A 21,620-nucleotide genomic window follows, 5' to 3' on the forward strand; every position below is an offset into this window, starting at 1 on the left:
CTGCGGAAGATTTGTAATTATTCGATAATTATACGGAAAATATAAAATCGAATCTTACCATAAAGCTGCGCGCAAGACCAATAGTTGCGCTGCACATAGCAGCGCAACTCTATAACTTGCGCTGGGTTACCGCGCGCAACTTCATCTGTTGCGCACGACACCTGCTGCGCCAGATTGCTCGAAACCCTAATGTGGGGAATAGTTTCAAGCCTTAAAAATCCCACTAGCTTGAACCCCACTGTGATCATACACTAAAGTACGGTGGCGTCCAAAAGGGAAGAAGATAGAGCAAAAGAGTCGCCAACAAGTTTTTAAGGAACTTGTAAACCATCACGAGGTGAAGGTTACACCCCTTAACGATCCAAGAGATCGTCAACTCCATAAGGTCATGAACCAAATAAGGGTTCGGGGATGATGGTACAAATCCAACCTAAAAGAGATTGAACCTGCCCTAATAATAGGCCTCTACTTTATTCTGCTCGTATTCATGTGCGCTTTCTGACTAACATACAATCAATAGGATTAACCCTAAACCTGTTTAATCTATGTTGGTTGAACATTAATGCACAAATAAATCTATTATTGGCGATCACTTGAATTATAATCACAATTAACCTAACAAGATTATTAATTATCTTATTAAGCGTGATTGCAAATACCAATTCCCTTTAAACATGCATAAAAGGTGATCAAGCAATAACAATATAAAAATATGCATATCAAGCAACATAATAAATAATCAACATCATTAATAAAAAATAATATCAATCATAAATATAATAATCATAATCATCATAATCATGTTAAAGCACAGCAAGATCCTAGGCATGATACTAACAAGATTAATAACAAACCCTAGCATGTCACTAAACAATAAAAATCAAGTCTTTAGCCCTAACATGATACTAACATGAATAAATATTAGGAATAGAATAAAAGGCATCATCGTACTTTTAATCATACTTGATATTAAAGTTACCCTAGACATGATACTAGGAATCATAACAACAATATAAACATGATTTCTACATCATAATATCAATAAATCAATTAAAGCACTTACTTGGATGCTTCGTGCCTCTTTCTAATTACAAAATACACACGTTAGTAACTTCAAGGAAAATAATAAACAAAATAATTAAATTAAATAATTGAAAGAGAGATTTGGGACCAAACCCTCAGAAATTAAAACCTTTCACGTCTAGGGCGAAGGCAACTTCGAATATGGCTAGGTGTATCAAGATCTAATGAATGCGGAATTATTTATTTGAGAAAAGGCTAGTTTAGAAAAAGAGAGAGAGAGAGAGAATAATCAAGAAAATCTTGATGAGAGTTGGTTAAGACTTAAGAATAGAGAGAATTGGTGAATGATAGATGTAGATGATGAAGATAGTTGATGAAGACTTAAGAATAAGGAGAATTCGTGAATGAAAACGGAGTTTTTGATACGATATTTATAGAGAAAATCATCCAAAAAAGATAATTTATCAAAACAGAGTATGAAGACCACAAATCCACCTTGGCGCCAGACTTGGCTCATTGGCGCCAGGAACTGTGGCTAGCGCCAGGTGCCAATTCTGGCGTCTGGCGCTAATCTTGATTCCAGGCGCCAAGGCCTGGGGTTGGACGCCAAACCGGATTTTAACGCGTTTTCGAAAATCTGATAATTTTACCGTACTGGAAGATAAAATAATATAATTTCATTCGAAAATGCTATTTGATCTAATTAAAACTCTAAAGAATCCTAATTGAATTATGAATGATAAGACCTTCTAGAATGTTCTAGAAGACCAAAACCATTCCTAATTACATTAGGAATGATAAATCATATTAGGCCCTCCCCTAGATCATTGGGCCGTACTTAAAACTCAAACCGGGCCCAGTTTAGTAAATTGGCCATAAATTCCTCAATATTCATCGGAATTAGGCTTATAATATATCGTTGGAAAGGTCTTTGCAAGCCCCATCCAACTACACCACTATTGGACCCATATTATGGACCAACCAAACTGGATTGGCTGTTTTCTTAAAATAAAGTTTTCAAAAACAGAGAGAAGAGAAAGGAAAAGAAATAAAACTTTCCGCAACACTAGACCTTTCCACACTTTCGTTTCATTCAATCATGATTCGACGTGAAAGGTACTCATCACTGGGTTTGGTTTTGGGCAGGCACAAATGGGTGTCTACAGAAGCCCCCACTTTGACTGAGTTTGGAGAAACGCAAGTTTCGAAAACGAAAGTCAAAGTAGCGATAGGGACGGAGAATGATTCAAAACGTTCTGCGATCCTAAATCAATCTTGTAACGCCGATACCTGCAAAACAAGCATTAGTTAAATAGATAGAAGAGTTAAGAAACGCGTATCTTGCACCGTCGAGCACACGTCTCTGAAAGTAACCGATTGTTGCTGTATTTTGTTTGATGACTTTCTACAAGCTAGAGAACGCCATCTTGCTGTTTCGATGTTCACTCGTCTCTGAACAAAGAGCTTCTTTTCCCCGCTGTGATAGTCTTCGAAAAGATCACTGGTTTTTAATCCTTAATGATGCTATGCCAGTACGTCGGCGCTTTGCTGCTTGTGAACCAGTATGTCGGTGCTTTTGCTGTGATGACAATCCTCTTTTCTTTGGGAATAGTTGCCAACATAACTCTTGTATGATGTATGACAATCCGATTTAGGGAAAGTTGTCAATGCTTCGTAACAATCCATCCTTGGAAATGTTGCCACGATGAAGCGACAATCCGTATCTCAGAAAATTTGCCAAAATCCAATTTTTGGAAAAGTTGCCAATGCTTCGTAACAATCTTTCATAAGAACTTTGCTACGATCGACAATCCACATCTTGGAATATAACTCTTGAAAGCAATCCACCTTGGAAATTTGCCAACGCTATGCGATAATCCTTTTGAGGAAATATTGCCACTATTGACAATCCGCGTCTTGGAACATTTGCAAAAAAGAGTCGACCGACAATCCACTTCGGGAAAATTTGCCACTTACTGAAATGAATGACAATCCACGTTGAGGAACTTTTGCCGATATTTATGATGAATAGAAACCTACAACAATCCTTTGGGAAATTTTGCTATAGGGAACTGGGTGTATGACAATCCAATCTCGGAAAACTTGCCAGCGATCTATGAATGTATGACAATCCGAACTTGGAAAAACTTGCCAAACAAAGAAGGAGCACGACAATCCACGCTTGGAAACTTTGCCAGAGATGAAAATCTAATCTTGGAAAAATTGTCGTTGAAGAAGATGCACGACAATCCATTTTTGGAAATATTGTCAGTTGGGGATGACAATCCGATTTTTGGAAAACTTTGTCGTTTAATAAGAATGCGCGACAATCCATATTTGGAAATATTGTCGTTTAAGTGCTTGCTTTTGAACCGATTGTAATGAGCCAGTGTTTTAGGCGCTTAAGCTAAGTGAGACGATTTTTCGTCAGATCGATCACTTATTACAATTGTAATCAAACCGACTACTAATCATGTCAAATTGCTTATAGGGGCTAACTGGCGTACGAAGGAACCCGAAATTGCTGCATGAGGTCGAAATCACCTTTCTGGGAGGCTTCGAGCTCTGTCACTACTGAAATATCTCTGGCGCCAGGCGCTGGAGTAGGGTCTTCCCTGTTCTGCTGCACCTGTATTTATTTTTTACTATAGAACTTTGCCAATCTTTTTAATTGTCTTAGGGTTGACCTAAGGTTTAGCGTTGCTTGACTCATCGACTCGACACGACTCAAGGCATAAACTTGACTCGATATGATTGACTGACTCGAGGTTGACTCGACTCGAAGTGTAATGACACATGTGTTAGACTCAAATCAAAATGATATGACACGACATGACTCAATGTGTACATGACTCGTGTGTGCATTGTAATGTGATCGTACGACTCGAAAAAAGCAAAAAAGCAAAAATTTTCCGTCAATTGTGGAGGGTACCGACTTTCTCCCGAAAAAGAAAGACGTGAAAAAGAAAAATCAAAAGTTTGAAGATGCATGTTGAATGAGCTTAGTCAAATGTCATTCGATACTATCTCTCAAGGTGCAAGGATTAATTCATCCTAGGCTATCTCAACTGTTGACTCCATGATGAAAGTATTTGGGTAACTTAGGCACGGAGGTTAAGCACTTCATACTTCGTGATGCAATGACAATTATGAGTGATGAGCGATAAGGCATGCTTCAATGTTGTGTTAAGATTTCATGACAAAGGGTTCCTAAGGGAAAGACTATTTGGTCATGTATCTGTGCGGTGTGTGAAAGTGACACTAAAGCTAGGCCGCAAGAGCTAAGTGTGTGGAAAAATATATTGAAAAGAGTCAAATGGTGGTGACTCTTAGGCTAGGTGAGCTAATAATATAGGGATCAAGCCCCCAAGTCTAGCTCTAAATGAAAAGGGATGAGCATAGGGAATTCCTTCATATGATCATGGTGTAAGTGTGTGAATGTGAATATGAATGCATGTTTATTACGGCCACACCTCGATGTGAGGTTGCCTACGTATCCGTTAGGAATCAGGCCGAACGTAGCTCTAGCCAAACCTCGCACAAGTGTGTATACCTCAAAAAGGTCTTTTTAAGGGTTGTAACGTGGTTAGGCTAAAGGTTTAAAGAAGAAGGGGATAAAGGATCAAGACCCTAGATAAGCCCCAAAGGTGTGCAACCTTGCTTTTGAATATTTGTATTTTCATGCTTGAGGTTTTCTACTCTTCTTTTTTTTAGCTCTTTCTTTTGCTTTAGCATTTATTTTATTTTAATAAGTGTGGGCAATCCCGATCATGCGGTCTATCACTCACTTGGCATTCATGTTTCTCAGGCACGGTACCGAGCACTCGATAAGAGACGCAATCTGAGACGTGTTCTTATCGAAGATACTTTCATATCAAAGACATTGGAACACTTACCCTTTTGTACACTTGTTTTCGTTTTTTTTTTATTATTGCTTATTTTTTTGCTATTGCTTTCTTTTGAATTTGCTCAAGCTTTCTTTAGAATTGCATAAGTTGCACACCATCCCATCCCAAGGTTAGGTAGATGTAGGTTGAAAAAAGAAGGGTCTATCGTTAGACGAGGCTCAAAGTGGTTTATGAAGAAAGGATTGTATAATTGAAGGGCGAAAGGAGATATGATATGGCTACAAGGGGTGCCTCAAATCATTGGTATACCTTGTGCTTAATTCGACATGGATTTGTTTTTGATTTTTTTTTTTTTTTTTTTTTTTTTTTTTTTTTTTTTTTTTTTTTTAAATGCAATGCAATGAAATAATCATATATAAGGAAATAAATGCTCATTTTATTAAAAAGGGAAAAGAAAAGAAAAATTACAAAATTAATCTAAAGGAAAAGAAAAGGTGCCTATGCTAGACTTATTGGGGAAAGGAAAAAATAAAAAAGAAATAGAAAAAGAGGTCATGAAATCTTTTCATTGAAGCTCGCCTCTTGTTTTGTGTTGTTTCATCATTACCCTCATTTTTTGTTTGTCAATCATATTACTCAAACTCGATTCAACACACATGGATGGAAGGAGTGAAGAAAGATAGAATAGAAAGTGAAAAAAGAAAAAAATGATGGAGGTGGAGGGATATGAAGAATTAGGGATAGAATGTACCCCCCAACTCAAATGACGGAAAAGACCGACTCATGCATGAACCTAAGACATGGCCATGGTGACATGTGCTCAAAGTGTGTGCTAAGACTAGTGAGTGTATATGGTACTTTAAGACTCGTGTCATGACCATGTGGGTAGACTATGTGGCTAGACTCAAGCAAAGACTAAGTTAAGACTTCACGTATATGTATTAAACTGGACAGACTGTGGTATTTTAGTCATAACTTTTTATCTGCGACTTTTATTTGAATGAAACCAGCGCCAAATTAAAGAAAAAACTCGGGGCTACAGATCCATAGGTTGTACGACTCGTAGTTCTTTCTAGAACTCCAGATATGACCAAAACAAGTTGACGTTTGTGCAGTATACGGGAATAAAAATCCGGGTTGACTTAAAGGAGCTTTGACTCGATTTTATGTTTATTTATTAGCTCAAATTAATTAATTAATTAATTAAACAAAGTCATTTTGTCATTAATCAGTTTATTTAGTCTTAACACAAGTCAAACAAACGGTTAGGAAAAATCACATAGAGTATGCACAACAAATAATGCACAATTAGTCAAGTAGGCACAATATGATGCAATGAGTTTGCAACCTAACCATGGCTCTAGTTCTCTAAAGTTCGGGATATGGTTTAGTCAAATAGGGTCCATGGTTAATTGTCCAGATGCACCGCGTAGAAGCCTAACCGTGAAGGGTTAACGCGTGTGGATAGAACACCGCGAGTTTTTTAGAAAAAACTCGCTTCCATGGTTTGGTGAATTCAACCTCTCAGATGTACCCTTTGTTGCCAGGAGCGTTCAATCGGGTAGATAGAGCATGAATTCCCAGAGGGTTATGTCCATATGTAGAACACATATGGGTTTCAGAAAAGTGAGAAAAAATTCAGTCAGGAAGTAGGATCGAGCAAACAATACGAAAAACCGGTCGAAATTAGAACGCATATTTCTGGCTCGGTATTGGGGGAAATTGGCGCCAGCAAACAGAGACTGGCGCCAACTTTTAACTGTAGCGCCTGGCGCCAATACTGGCGTCTGGCGCTACGGCTAAAAGTGTGGCGCCAAGCTCTGGCCCCTGACGCTACTTCCCACATGCCTCAGCAGCTTTCTGTGCTCAATAAAATCATCCAGTTTCGCGCGGTGTTATTTCAGTCCTAGTTGTGAAAGACATTTCTCAAATTTCCTACGTGTAAAATCCTATGTTTTTTACTCATTACGGATGGTCTTTCCAATGAGAACCTTTTTATGCATATGCCACAATGTTAATCAAAATTACGCACATGAAATACTTAGAACTTTTCGAGTCTCATCCACTCATTCTAAATCATTGCCGAAACAAATTCAGGAAATAAAATAGAAATCCTCCCCAGCGGAGTCGCCAAAAACTGTGGGGAATAGTTTCAAGCCTTAAAAATCCCACTAGCTTGAACCCCACTGTGATCATACACTAAAGTACGGTGGCGTCCAAAAGGGAAGAAGATAGAGCAAAAGAGTCGCCAACAAGTTTTTAAGGAACTTGTAAACCATCACGAGGTGAAGGTTACACCCCTTAACGATCCAAGAGATCGTCAACTCCATAAGGTCATGAACCAAATAAGGGTTCGGGGATGATGGTACAAATCCAACCTAAAAGAGATTGAACCTGCCCTAATAATAGGCCTCTACTTTATTCTGCTCGTATTCATGTGCGCTTTCTGACTAACATACAATCAATAGGATTAACCCTAAACCTGTTTAATCTATGTTGGTTGAACATTAATGCACAAATAAATCTATTATTGGCGATCACTTGAATTATAATCACAATTAACCTAACAAGATTATTAATTATCTTATTAAGCGTGATTGCAAATACCAATTCCCTTTAAACATGCATAAAAGGTGATCAAGCAATAACAATATAAAAATATGCATATCAAGCAACATAATAAATAATCAACATCATTAATAAAAAATAATATCAATCATAAATATAATAATCATAATCATCATAATCATGTTAAAGCACAGCAAGATCCTAGGCATGATACTAACAAGATTAATAACAAACCCTAGCATGTCACTAAACAATAAAAATCAAGTCTTTAGCCCTAACATGATACTAACATGAATAAATATTAGGAATAGAATAAAAGGCATCATCGTACTTTTAATCATACTTGATATTAAAGTTACCCTAGACATGATACTAGGAATCATAACAACAATATAAACATGATTTCTACATCATAATATCAATAAATCAATTAAAGCACTTACTTGGATGCTTCGTGCCTCTTTCTAATTACAAAATACACACGTTAGTAACTTCAAGGAAAATAATAAACAAAATAATTAAATTAAATAATTGAAAGAGAGATTTGGGACCAAACCCTCAGAAATTAAAACCTTTCACGTCTAGGGCGAAGGCAACTTCGAATATGGCTAGGTGTATCAAGATCTAATGAATGCGGAATTATTTATTTGAGAAAAGGCTAGTTTAGAAAAAGAGAGAGAGAGAGAGAATAATCAAGAAAATCTTGATGAGAGTTGGTTAAGACTTAAGAATAGAGAGAATTGGTGAATGATAGATGTAGATGATGAAGATAGTTGATGAAGACTTAAGAATAAGGAGAATTCGTGAATGAAAACGGAGTTTTTGATACGATATTTATAGAGAAAATCATCCAAAAAAGATAATTTATCAAAACAGAGTATGAAGACCACAAATCCACCTTGGCGCCAGACCTGGCTCATTGGCGCCAGGAACTGTGGCTAGCGCCAGGCGCCAATTCTGGCGTCTGGCGCTAATCTTGATTCCAGGCGCCAAGGCCTGGGGTTGGACGCCAAACCGGATTTTAACGCGTTTTCGAAAATCTGATAATTTTACCGTACTGGAAGATAAAATAATATAATTTCAGTCGAAAATGCTATTTGATCTAATTAAAACTCTAAAGAATCCTAATTGAATTATGAATGATAAGACCTTCTAGAATGTTCTAGAAGACCAAAACCATTCCTAATTACATTAGGAATGATAAATCATATTAGGCCCTCCCCTAGATCATTGGGCCGTACTTAAAACTCAAACCGGGCCCAGTTTAGTAAATTGGCCATAAATTCCTCAATATTCATCGGAATTGGGCTTATAATATATCGTTGGAAAGGTCTTTGCAAGCCCCATCCAACTACACCACTATTGGACCCATATTATGGACCAACCAAACTGGATTGGCTGTTTTCTTAAAATAAAGTTTTCAAAAACAGAGAGAAGAGAAAGGAAAAGAAATAAAACTTTCCGCAACACTAGACCTTTCCACACTTTCGTTTCATTCGATCATGATTCGACGTGAAAGGTACTCATCACTGGGTTTGGTTTTGGGGAGACACAAATGGGTGTCTACACCTAACCTAATCATTCCCTATAAATACGAGCTTAAACCGAGGCTTCAACGGACAGAAATTAACCTAAAACTCTGGCGAAATAACTTGTGAACTTGTCCAACCTAACTTTCTTGTCCTAAACACTCACCCTTTTGATACTTTGTTACTACGGTGGAGGTTCCCCAACAAGAAGGTGTCCATAAGTGTTCTAAACGGAGATCTAACAAAGAGAAGTGGTAAATTCCCGAGCACTTAGTTAAATCACCTTTATTTTTCTTGTTTAAAAGGACTTTAATTAATTAATTAATTAATTAGTGTTATTTGATCACTTTTAAAATAATTAATTAATCAATTCCACATAATATCTTGCGTTAAATAAAGACTAGAATTGAATTAAAAATTGTTGGTTGATCACCTAAGCCAAGGCGAATCTTGTTTATTTATTGTTCTTTCACGAATATTATTAAATTAGAATAGCGACTTTGCAATGTAATTCCTACGTGAATTAATGCTTGTAAATAAAATCAACTAACATAGTTTTAGGTATCGTGTTGCATATATTGTTTGGTGATGAAATTTTGTAAAAGGAAGAACTACTAGAGGCCGTACTAGGGCTAGGATGACGATTCCCCTTTAAAAGGAACATTATCTTAGTACCCTCGCTCCCGAACTCATTTCTAGTTTATAGACCATAGTTGTTAGAATCGCGATCCGGATATTACAAATCGATCCGGATCAAAGCTAAAGTCGTAAATGAGCCAGGGTCGTAGTAGGATCGTGTGGAATCGGTGGGATCGCGATTCCAATACGATCCTAAGTAAAGACTCTTAAATAGAGCCCAAAACATACGATCTTTATTTTAAGGCCCAAAATAATTACCTCAAAAGATTAAACGTTTCTCCTTTCTCTATTTGAAGCCCTAACACTTACTGAAACGCAGCTCTTGATAGATCTTTGCTCGAATCAAAGCTCAAAATTGAAGGTAAATAATACTACTTCACTACTTGTCGATTTTTTTAGTAGTCAAATTGCATGCTATTATCAATTATATACAAGGTAAATAATACTACTTCACTACTTGTCGATTTTTTTTTCAATAGAAATTAGAAATTCATGAGATTGATGAGATTTGGTGAAGTAATTTGCTGTACTTTAGTTTTTTTACTTATTCAATTTTTGTATATTCGATTAATTTTGAGGCAAATTTGGTGGGTAAGTTGATCAACTCAAATGCCCAATTACATGTTGCTGAAGTTGCATTTTTTTCATACTCCATATTAATTTCGTGACTTTTTATTTATTTATTTTTTATAAACATTCTTAATTTAGTGACATATTATTGTTACTTTGTTAGTTTGCTTATCTTAAAAAGTTATTTTCTTGTTAATTGTTGTGATTAACAGAGAATTAATGGGTTTTTAAAGTCATAAGAATTAATGGGTTTTTAAAGTCATAAGAATTAATGTTCATGTGATATAAAATTATATGCTGTAAAAATGTTGATTATTCTGGATTTCCTTCTGATACTGTAGTAGCTTACTTTCAGGTTAACCCAATTTAAACTATGTCAAGTTCTACAAAAAAAAAAAAAAAGGAAAAATGCTCCTGGAAATAGATTAGACCCGGGTTGGGAACATGGAACTGAGGTGGATAAAGCTGCTAAGAAAGTGAGGTGTAATTATTGTGGTATTGTGCGATCTGGTGGTATCTTCAGGCTAAAACATCACATAGCTGGCACTCACTCTAATGTTGAAGTTTGTTTCCAAGCCCCTGATGAGGTTAAAGAACAAATTAGAGCTATTTTACATCAAAATGAACTAGAATCATTAAAGAAGAAAAGAAAATATACTGTTATTGGTGATGATGATGAGTACAATCATGAAGTGAACCAAGAAGGACAAGCTTCTAATCGAAAGGGTAAGGGACCCATGGATACTTTTGTGACTGCAAAGAGGAGTTAAATACAAACAACACTAAATCAAAAATATAAAAGAGAAGAAAGGGAAGAAGTATGCCAACATATAGCAAGGTTTTTTTTTATACTAGTGCCATCTCTTTTAATGCTGTAAATAATCCAGAATTTCCTTTGATGGTTGAAAAGATTGCTAAATATGGAATTGGATTGAAGCCACCAAGTTATCATGAAATTAGGGTGAAGTGTTTGAACAAGGAAGTAGCTAGTGTAATGGGTATGCTTGAGGAGTTTAAATCTGAATGGAAGAAAACATGTTGCACTATTATGTCAGATGGATGGAGTGATACAAAAAAAAGATCAATTTGCAATTTTTTGGTGAATAGCCCTAAAGGTACTGTTTACTTATCTTCTCTTGACACATCAGATATCTCTAAAACTGCAGATAAAGTGTTTGATATGCTAGATGCTGTGGTAGAAAAAGTAGGGGAGGAAAACATTGTACAAGTTGTTACAGATAATGCATCAAAAGGCTGCCGGAGAGATGTAAATGGAAAAGAGGACTAAACTTTTTTGGACACCTTGTGCTACACATTGCATTGATTTGATGCTAGAGGATTTAGATAAGAAAATCAGAGTACATAATGTAACAATTTCAAAAGGTAGGAGGATAACCACTTTCATATATTCTCGAACAATGGTGCTCACTTGGCTAAAGGTGTTCACAAAAGAAAGAGAGTTAATAAGGCCTGGTGTTACTCGATTTGCAACATCTTACTTGACTTTTAGATGTCTAAATGAGGAAAAAGGACCATTGATAGCAATGTTCACGTCTTCTAAGTGGAGAACAAGTAGGTTTGCTAAATCTATGGAAGGAAAGAAGGTTCAACGTACAGTTTTTGATACTCGTGGGTTTTGGCATGGAGTAATAAGTAATAACATGCTTGAAAGCCGCCCTTCCCCTTGTTAAGGTGCTTAGAATGGTGGACTCAGATGAACCAGCCATGGGATTCATCTATGAAGCAATGGAGCAAGCCAAAATTCAAATCAAGGAAAATTTCAACAATGTGGAAAGAAAGTAAGTAATTTTGATTTAGTTTTGTTTTCTTCTTTTTATTTTACTTATAATTTCAATATTGTAGTATTTGTTTGCATGTTATATATTTTTTTTAGTTATACACCTGTGTTGGATATTGTCGATGAGCGATGGGAGGCTCAACTCCATAGGCCATTGCATGCTGCTGGTTACTATCTGAACCCACAAATTCATTTCAAACCAAACTTCAAACCCAATGCAGACGTCAAAATTGGCTTGTATGCTTGTTTACAAAGAATGGTCCATGACCCCGATGAACGAGTAATGATTGATTTGCAACTTGATTCCTTTCATAATGCACGAGGTTTATTTGGATTGCCTACTGCTGTGATGGCTAGAGATAAAAATTCACCAGGTTCATTCATCAACTTTTTTTTTTTTCCTTTTTTAGTTCTTAATGTTAATGATTTAGTACTGAGTTTTATATTTTGCATTCTGGTTGTTATATACTTGTACAGCTGATTGGTGGGATTCATATGGAGATGAATGCCCAGAACTTAAAAAATTTGCTACTCGGATTTTGAGCTTAACTTGTAGCTCCTCTGGTTGTGAGCGGAATTGGAGTGCGTTTGAGATGGTAAGCTTGCTTATATATCTAAAATAAGAAGTTAATTGTAGCTTGGTAATATAACTAGGCATATAATATATTTTTCCTCTTTTTTCCAATGTTATACTTAGGTGCATACAAAGAAGCGAAATCGTTTACACAAAAAAAATGAATGATTTGGTATTTGTTATGTACAATCTCAAACTAAAGCAAAAACAACATAAAGAGCTTCCAAGTATCAAGCCCCAATTACATTAGATGACATGTCTTCGGATGATGAATGGATTACAGAAATTAAGGAGCCTGTTCTCCCTGAAAATGGAGCATGGTTGAATGTCCTTGATAGAGCTTCTAGAAGAGCAGCTAGAGAAGCCTCAAATGTAGTGGGTGAAAACAATGATGATCCATCTCAAAGTAAGTTTTTTTGTGAAAATAATAATAATGTGATGTGTTACATTCCTCTAATAGATCTGTAATATGTAATTAGTAACTTTCTTTAATCTCTTTCCCGTAGATGTGAATGTTGAGCAACTTGTAATTAGTGATGACGACGACGACATAGCTGCTTGTGTTGCTTCAAATGAGGTTGATGATTCTAGAAATTTAGAAACAGACTTTGGTGATCTTGATAGGTATGTAACGGGAACGGGAACAGGAACAGGAACATCCGGAACAGGGAGCTTCGATGATGCCAATGATAAGAATTTTGGTTATAATGAAGAGTAGTTGTTGTTAGTTTGTTGATTATTAAGTTTTTTTAGCTGTTATGATGTTTGAACTATGTTTTTCTTATACTATTTGGACTTTGTACGCTTTAAATTATTTGTAAAATCATCTTAATTATGTAACAACGATTATATATGAACAAAAGTGTGTTTTCTAACAATTATTTTTACTTAAGAAACATGTACTAGGCATAGTTAACCAATTTGGTTGCTTATTTCCTCAAATTTTATAGGATCTTACGATTCTACAATCCGATCCTACCGATCCGATCCTACCCCCCCTTATCGATCCAAAGTATGATCCCGATCCTGACACCTATCGCAACTTTCAGAGTTGCGCTGCGGAAGATTTGTAATTATTCGGAAATTATACGGAAAATATAAAATTAAATCTTACCATAAAGCCGCGCGCAAGACCAATAGTTGCGCTGCACATAGCAGCGCAACTCAATGCGCTGGGTTGCCGCGCACAACTTCATCTGTTGCGCACGACACCTGCTGCGCCAGATTGCTCGAAACCCTAAACCTAATCCTTCTCTATAAATACGAGCTTAAACCGAGTTGAGGCTTCAATGGACATAAATTAATCTAAAACTCTGGCGAAATAACTTGTGAACTTGTGCAACCTAGCCCTCTTATCCTAAACACTCACCCTTTCGATACTTTGTTACTATGGTGGAGGTTCCCCAACAAGAAGGTGTCCATAAGTGTTCTAAACGGAGATCTAGCAAAGAGAAGTGGTAAATTCCCGAGCACTTAGTTAAATCACTTTTATTTTTCTTGTTTAAAAGGACTTTAATTAATTAATTAATTAATTAGTGTTGTTTGATCACTTTTAAAATAATTAATTAATCAATTCCACATAATATCTTTCGTTAAATAAAGACTAGAATTGAATTAAAAAATTGTTGGTTGATCACCTAAGCCAAGGCGAATCTTGTTTATTTATTGTTCTTTCACGAATATTATTAAATAAGAATAGCGACTTTGCAATGTGATTCCTACGTGAATTAATGCTTGTAAATAAAATCAACTAACATAGTTTTAGGTATCGTGTTGCATATATTGTTTGGTGAATAAATTTTGTAAAAGGAAGAGCTAGTAGAGGCCGTACTAGGGCTAGGATGACGATTCCCCTCTAAAACGAACATTATCTTAGTAACCTCGCTCCCGAACTCATTTCTGGTTTATAGACCAATTTGGGCATGGGTAAACTTATGATTTGTGCTAATTATTCCATGAACTCCACATGGAAGAAGGGCATGGACGAGGTTTATGAGTTTTTCCTAAAACTCATTGGCGACTCCTACTTGTTTCTTTTAAAAAAGCGTGATGATGGAATCAATTCTAATTCAAGGTCCCCCAAACAGTCATGAATTCAAATCCTACTACACCTTAACAAGTATAAATTCCTAGGCTTTTAAGTGGCTAAGGGAATTTAAGGAGAGTACCCCTTACGATGGGATCACCCTCCTTACAGGTACTAAGATAATGTTCGTTTTAGAGGGGAATCGTCATCCTAGACCTAGTACGGCCTCTACTAGCTCTTCCTTTTTTACAATTTCATCACCACACAATATATGCAACGCGATACCTAAAACTATGTTTGTTGGTTTTATTTACAAGCATAATTCACGTAGGAATTACATTGCAAAAGTCGTTATTCTTATTTAATAATATTCGTGAAAGAACAATAAATAAACAAGATTCATCTTGGCTTAAGTGATCAACAAACAATTAATTAATTCAATTCTAGTCTTTATTTAACGCAAGATACTATGTGGAATTGATTAATTAATTATTTTAAAGGTGATCAAACAACACTAATTAATTAATTAAAGTCCTTTTAAACAAGAAAAAGAAGGTGATTTATCTAAGTGCTCGGGAATTTACCACTTCTCTTTGCTAGATCTCCGTTTAGAACACTTATGGATACCTTCTTGTTGGGGAACCTTCACCGTAGTAACAAAGTATCGAAAGGGTGAGGGTTTAGGACAAAAGGGTTAGGTTGCACAATTTCACAAGTTATTTCGCTAGAGTTTTAAGTTAATTTTTGTCTGTTTAAGCCTCAGTTTAAGCTCGTATTTATAGGGAATGATTAGGTTTAGGGTTTCGAGCATTCTGCCGCAGCAGGTGTCGCGCGCAACAGATGAAGTTGCGCACGGCATCCCAGCGCAAGTTATAGAGTTACGCTGCTATGTGCAGCGCAACTTTTTGTCTTGCGCGCGGCTTTATGGTAAGATTCGATTTTATATTTTCCTTATAATTTCTGAATAATTACAAATCTTCCGCAGCACAACTCTGAAAGTTGCGTAAGGTTTCGTGCGCAACTGAAATAGTTGTGCGCGGCAGCCCAGCGCGACTTTGTGAGATGCGCGCGGCTTTTTCTTTGGCAGCACTAAGTTTTAACCTAGGCGCTTCTAAATCTGTCGTTATTAGGGTTTAAGCACGGGCTTAAGCCTAATTATGATCGGTTTTAGTTAATTGGACCTTTGTTTTGGCTTTTTCTTTAATTTGGGCTAGCCTTTTGTGTTTTGTGGCTTAACCAGTTATCCATAAGTATTCGTCACTTTGATCCAACACGAAGATGACTTTATTTATCGTCATTGCACTTCCTGTCGAGACAGGAGGCCAAAAGTAGATGTTCACAATTAGCCCCCACTTTTATCGAGTCTAGAATAAACGATGATCAAAGTAGTCAAGGAAATAAATTCGAGACTCATTCTACGAAGTTATCTAAGGATAGAGAATCTTTCAGTAATGTTTATGGATGTCGAAACAATTCTTGGTTCGCTAAGTATTTGAAACAAGTAGCTATTATTATTAGTTATATTTCTTGAACTAAACTTTTTTCTCTCTCTAGCCGAGACTTTCTCTCTCTAGAATCCTCTTTTTCTGCTATGGCAAAGAAGAAGACGAAGAAGAATCAGCCTAGGGGAGAGGGAAATTCAAAGATCTCTACTTAATCTGAGGAAATTGATGATGCGAATCGTCTACTTGCTCAATCGAAGAGTAGACCTAGAAATTTTGAGGGTTCTCTCCCGATTAACTTTGGGGAACTTGATAATTTGGATGAGCTGCTGCTGTCACCTGAACAATCAATGCATGAATTGATTTAAGGATCTAGAACTAAATCCAAAATCTCTGATTGATTGAATGTGATGAATTCGAGGAAGTCTGGAGATAATCGAAGTGGTTCTGAAGCTATGCAAAACAGAGCATCTTTTGTGGAGGTACCCATTTCTTCTGAATGCTTGCGTTCGAATAATTCTTTGTTGCAATTGTCTTTAGATGATGTTTATGATGAAATTGCTTATTGGAATATGAGTATTGTTGCCTTTGTGATTGGGGGTAATCCTTTTGTGAAATCTTTCTCGGGATTTTGTAATCGTATGTGGGGGGCTAAGAACATTGATAAGACGATTCCTCTTAAGAAAGGGGTATTTCTTATCAGATTTTTGAATGTTGAATCGAAGGATAAAGCTCTGAATGCTTCCCATGTTCTATTTGATAATCGCCCTGTTTTCTTGAAACAATGGGAGGATGGGATGGAAGTGAATTGTGAGGAATTTAGTAGGGTTCCTGTATGGATTCAATTGCCTGAATTACCTCTGTAATATTTGGGTAAGAATAGTTTAGAGAAGATCTTAGGTTTGATTAAGAAACCGATTTGTCCTGATAATGCTACCCGATTGAAGGAGAGGGTTAATTTTTCTCGTTTCATGATTGAAGTGGAGATTGATGGAGAGTTTCCTAATATGATTGAGTTTATTTCTGAGAAAGGTTTCTTGTATCAGCAGAATGTGGTGTTTGAGTGGAAACCTATCAAATGCTCTGTGTGTAATCAATTGGGTCATGAGGAAGGGAAATGTAAGAAAGTAAGGAAGGCTTAGAGACCTAAGCTTCAGGATGTTCAGCGAAATGAACCTGACAATGGTATGGGTCTAGTTGATACTGATCTAGTTGTTGAGAAGGAAGTGTCAAAAGTTGATGAGCAAGGTGTATGGAGGACTGCTACTAGACAGAAGAAAGGGGTTGGGACTTCTAATCTTGGCTCTCCTGTAGTGGTGCGTAATTCTTTCCATGAACTGCAGGCTTTCATTGGTTTTGGTGAGTTGCATGCTGGTGGCGCTCCCACTCTAGAGCTTGAAGGGGATAATGGATAGAATCCTTACTTGGAATGTGAGAGGTTTAAATGGCCTCTCAAAGCAGAAAGAGGTGAAAACTTTCTTGGCTCAGAATAAGGTTGGGTTTTGTGGTTTGTTGGAAACTAAAGTTAGATGTGCTAATTTTCCTATGATTCATAATCATCTTTTTCAAGGATGGTGTGTGTCTTCTAATTTTTCTCTGATTAAAGGTGGTAGAATATTGATAGCTTGGCTTCCAGATTTTTTCCAGGTTCAGATTATTGCTTGTCATGCCCAGTTTATGCATGTTAAAGCTAAGAATATTGCTCTTGATTTTGAGTTTCATTGTACTTTTTTGTATGGTATGAATGATGCTAAAGATAGAATTGAATTGTGGAATTTGTTGAAGGAAATTAGGAATTCTATGGTTGGTCCTTGGATGATTACAGGGGATTTCAACTGTCCTCTTAATTTTGCTGATAGAATTGACCTGGTAAACCTGTTACTCACACTGAATTTGATGATTTTAGAGATTGTGTCAGTGCTTGTGGTTTGAAGGACATTAGGCATGTGGGGTGTACTTACACTTGGAATAATAAGCAGAAAGGGGATAATAGAGTTTACTCAAGAATTGATAGAGTGATGGGTAATGATGATTGATTGGTTTGTGACTTGTTCTGAAGCTTATGTTCATTATCTTCCTGAGATGTTCTTTGATCACTGTCCTAGTTTGATTTACTTAGATAATCAAACAGCTACTAGCAAGAGGTCTTTCAAATTTGTTGATATGTGGACTTCTCACTCTACTTATCCTGAAATTGTGAGAGCTGCCTGGAATGATGATGTCACAGGGGCTGAGATGTTCAAAGTTGTGAGTAAATTGAAGAATTTGAAGAACAAGTTAAAGAATTTGCATAAGAATGAGTTCTCTGATATTGAAGTTCATTTTGCTAAGAGTAAGCAAAATCTGGAAATAGCTCAATTGGCTGTTCAAGCTGATATTCAGAATATGGAGTTAAGAGAGGTTGAGAGGCAGAAGTTAGATGATTTCTCTTAGATTAGAGATTGCTATTTCTCTATGATATCTCAGAAGGCAAAGATTAACTGGCTCAAAGTTGGAGATAAAAATACTAAGTATTTTCATAATAACTGTATTAAATTGAAGAAATACAGGAAAAGAGTGATTGCAGTGAAGGATATGGATAATTCTTGGTGTGATTCTTCTGATAAGATCTCTGAAGCTTTTGTTTCCTATTATAAGATGCTGCTTGGTTCTGATTCTGGGGATAGACTGAGTGTGCATTCTGATTTGGTTAGGAGTGGTTATATTCTGAATGAGTCTCAAGCTCAGATGTTGGAAGCTCCTTTCACTAGAACTGATGTCAAGAGGGCTATGTTCTCTATTCATGGCAATAAGTCTCCTGATCATGATGGGTACAATAATACTTTTTTCAAGAAATCTTGGGGCATTATTGGTGACCAGATTATTGATGATATCTGCAATTCTTTGAGAATGTGAAGCTGTTGAAGGAGGTAAATGTTACTGTCCTTACTTTGATCCCTAAAGTTGATTCTCCTAATCCTGTCACTGATTTTAGACCCATTGCCTGTTGCAGTGTCATCTATAAGTGTATCACTAAGATGATTTGTAGCAGGTTGAAGTTAGTTCTTCCTAATATTGTGTCTCACAATCAAACTGGGTTTGTAGAAGGTAGACAGATTATTCAGAATATCAGTATTCAGGATCTGGTGGCTAGATATGGAAGAAAGAGCTCTCCTAGTGCTTGTCTTTTGAAGGTTGACATTAGGAAGGCTTATGATTCAGTGAATTGGGATTTTTTGGAAGAGATGTTGGGGGCTTTAAACTTCCCTAAAAAGGTGATTAGCTTGATTATGGTTTGTGTTAGAACTCCCTCTTTCACCCTAAGTATTAATAGCAGTTTGTGTGGTTTTTTCAAGGGTAAGAGAGGTTAGAGACAGGGAGATCCTATGTCTCCTCTTCTTTTTGTGATCTGTATGGAGTATCTCTCCAGGCTTATTAAGATTGTGGGAGAGCAGCCTCAGTTTCAGTTTCACCCTAGGTGTAAAGGTTTAGCTCTGAACCATTTGGTGTTTGCTGATGATTTAGTCATCTTCAGTAAAAGAGAAGATGCTTCAGTTGGGCTTTTTCTTAGAGCTCTTGCTACTTTTGCAGCTTCTTCTGGCTTAGTTGCTAATGATGGGAAGTATAATATTTAATTTTGCAACACTGGTCATACTGTTAAGGAGAATATTATTAAGAGTTCTGGCTTCATGGAAGGAAAGTTGCCTTTCAAGTACCTTGGGGTAAATGTTAGTAATAAAAAGCTTTCTAAGGATGATTGTCAATCTTTGATGACAAAATCACTAATAGAATTAGAAGTTGGGGGTGTAGAACTCTCTCTTATGCTGGGAGAGCCCAGCTTGTTAATTCTGTCTTGCTCTCTTTACACATCTACAGGGATACTATTTTTGTTATTCCAAAAACTGTTTTGGATGGAGTTGCTGCTATTTGCAGGAATTACCTTTGGGATGGGAAGCCTGTTTATTCCAGAGCTCCTCCTATTTCTTGGGATATAGTTTGTAGAAGCAAGAAGCAAGGGGGTTTAGGAATACATGATTGTCATGCTTGGAATGTTGCTGCTATTGGCAAGAATATTTGGAATATAGCTCAGAAACAGGATAGTCTCTGGCTTAGATGGGTTAATGGGCTTTATTTGAAGGGCAAAACTTTGAAGCGATTTCAGTGCCCTCAGAATGCTAGCTGGAATTGGAAGTATGTTTGGAAAATAAAGGATATAATGAAGACTGGGTATAGTGGTGATAGATGGGTGGCTGATGCTAAAGGCTACTCTATTGCTAGTGGTTATAAATGGTTGAAGCTTCAATATGCAGATGTGGATTGGAGTAGTTGGGTCTAGAATAGGTTGAATATTCCTAGACATCGTTTCATCTGCTGGATGATTAGGTGGAAGAAAATCAGAGTTAGAGCTCACCTTGTTAAGATTGGGGTAATCACTGATGATAAATGCCCTTTATGTGAAAACAGTGCTGAAACTGTTGAGCATCTTTTTTTCAACTGTCAATATACTAGAGAGTGCTGCATTGAGCTTCAGTCAAGAATTGGTCAGAATGTTAGGTTCTCTTCTTTGGAAGATTGCAATCAGAAGCTGCTGGATATAAAGGGCAGGTTTCAGAGAAGAGTGTTTCAGAGTTGCTATGCAGGGCTCTTGTATTGCATCTGGTGTCAAAGGAATAAGGCAGTCTGGGATAAGAGCATTATGAAGCCTGAGAAGCTGATTCAGAACTTATGTAGAGAAATTTATCATAGAATTACTCAAGTAATGCCTGCTAAAATAGTAGAAAGAAAATTGAGTGGTTCAATGCCTTGTATTGGTTGTAGTTGGGGTGCTTTGCCTGTTTGTTGGGTGTATGGGGTGTGGTGTTCCTGCTTTTTTCTCTTGTTTTGTTGGCCTTAGGGTCTGTAATGTTGTTTGGTGTTGAGCTATTAATATAATTTTTTACCTTTTTCAAAAAAAAAAAAAAAACAAGTAGCTATTAAGGCTAGAAAAAGTCCTTCCTAATCTTAACGCGCTAAAGAATCTAGATTGATCCCTTGCAATTGTAGAACGCTCTTAAAAGTAAAAGTATTCTGGATGATGTCAGGTCACGAGAAGAGATCGGTTTTAAAAGAATAAAAGGGGAGGATTTCCTCTCAATCGTGTCATCGTTGGTCTAAAGTCCCTCGATATGTCATTGCAACTTTAGCCTGACTTTAACAAAGTAAAAGATGAAAAAGGGGTTTTTAGTATTCGAGCCGAAATGGTTCGGTATTCGAACCGGGTCCGGTATTCGAGCCGGAAGTCCACAAGATAGAAATACATGTCTCAAGACTGGAGGCATATATCCAAATTCAGTGAGAGGGAAGAAAGTCAGCAACTCTCTGATCAATTTTGTCCACAAGATGAGTACACGTGCCTCAGGACTAGGGGCATGTGACTACATAGGTGCGACATTGTCTCGTCGCTTCTTTATACAGGGGGTGGATTCGACACCCTAACTGTCTGGTAAGTTAGTAAGCGCACTAACTACCGTATCCATTCAAGAAGTGCTTGTTCCTGAAGGTTCGGCGCGCCTGTCGACTCGTTTAGCTAACGCCTACAGTAATTCTCTACCTTTTAGTCTCGAGAGGTAGATCTCGCAAAGCTT

At 36.9% G+C, this 21,620-nt stretch overlaps 2 protein-coding genes across 5 annotated transcripts; both read left to right on the plus strand.

Moving 5' to 3' along the window:
* Positions 1-9,845: 9,845 nt before the first annotated feature.
* On the plus strand, positions 9,846-13,427 carry LOC145635999 (uncharacterized). 4 transcript variants are annotated; one of them, XM_081687432.1, is made up of 6 exons: positions 9,846-9,968; positions 10,533-11,976; positions 12,041-12,349; positions 12,453-12,571; positions 12,673-12,955; positions 13,056-13,427. In XM_081687432.1, the coding sequence occupies exons 2-5, from the start codon at positions 11,892-11,894 to the stop codon at positions 12,715-12,717; spliced, it is 558 nt and encodes a 185-aa protein (XP_081543558.1). In that variant the 5' UTR covers positions 9,846-9,968; positions 10,533-11,891; the 3' UTR covers positions 12,718-12,955; positions 13,056-13,427. The 4 variants fall into 4 exon arrangements, with proteins under 4 accessions (XP_081543558.1, XP_081543560.1, XP_081543557.1 ...); XM_081687434.1 differs by having other exon boundaries at positions 12,072-12,349; XM_081687431.1 differs by lacking the exon at positions 9,846-9,968 and adding an exon at positions 10,001-10,042 and having other exon boundaries at positions 11,870-11,976; positions 12,072-12,349.
* A 5,044-nt stretch (positions 13,428-18,471) lies between these two features.
* Positions 18,472-20,890, plus strand: LOC145636854 (uncharacterized). Its single transcript, XM_081688395.1, has 5 exons — positions 18,472-18,908; positions 19,010-19,271; positions 19,416-19,618; positions 19,873-20,286; positions 20,380-20,890. The coding sequence occupies exons 1-5, from the start codon at positions 18,472-18,474 to the stop codon at positions 20,888-20,890; spliced, it is 1,827 nt and encodes a 608-aa protein (XP_081544521.1).
* Positions 20,891-21,620: the final 730 nt, after the last annotated feature.

This window comes from Chenopodium album, chromosome 6, assembly GCF_948465745.1.
Source record: "Chenopodium album chromosome 6, dcCheAlbu1.1, whole genome shotgun sequence".
Taxonomy (NCBI): domain Eukaryota; kingdom Viridiplantae; phylum Streptophyta; class Magnoliopsida; order Caryophyllales; family Amaranthaceae; genus Chenopodium; species Chenopodium album.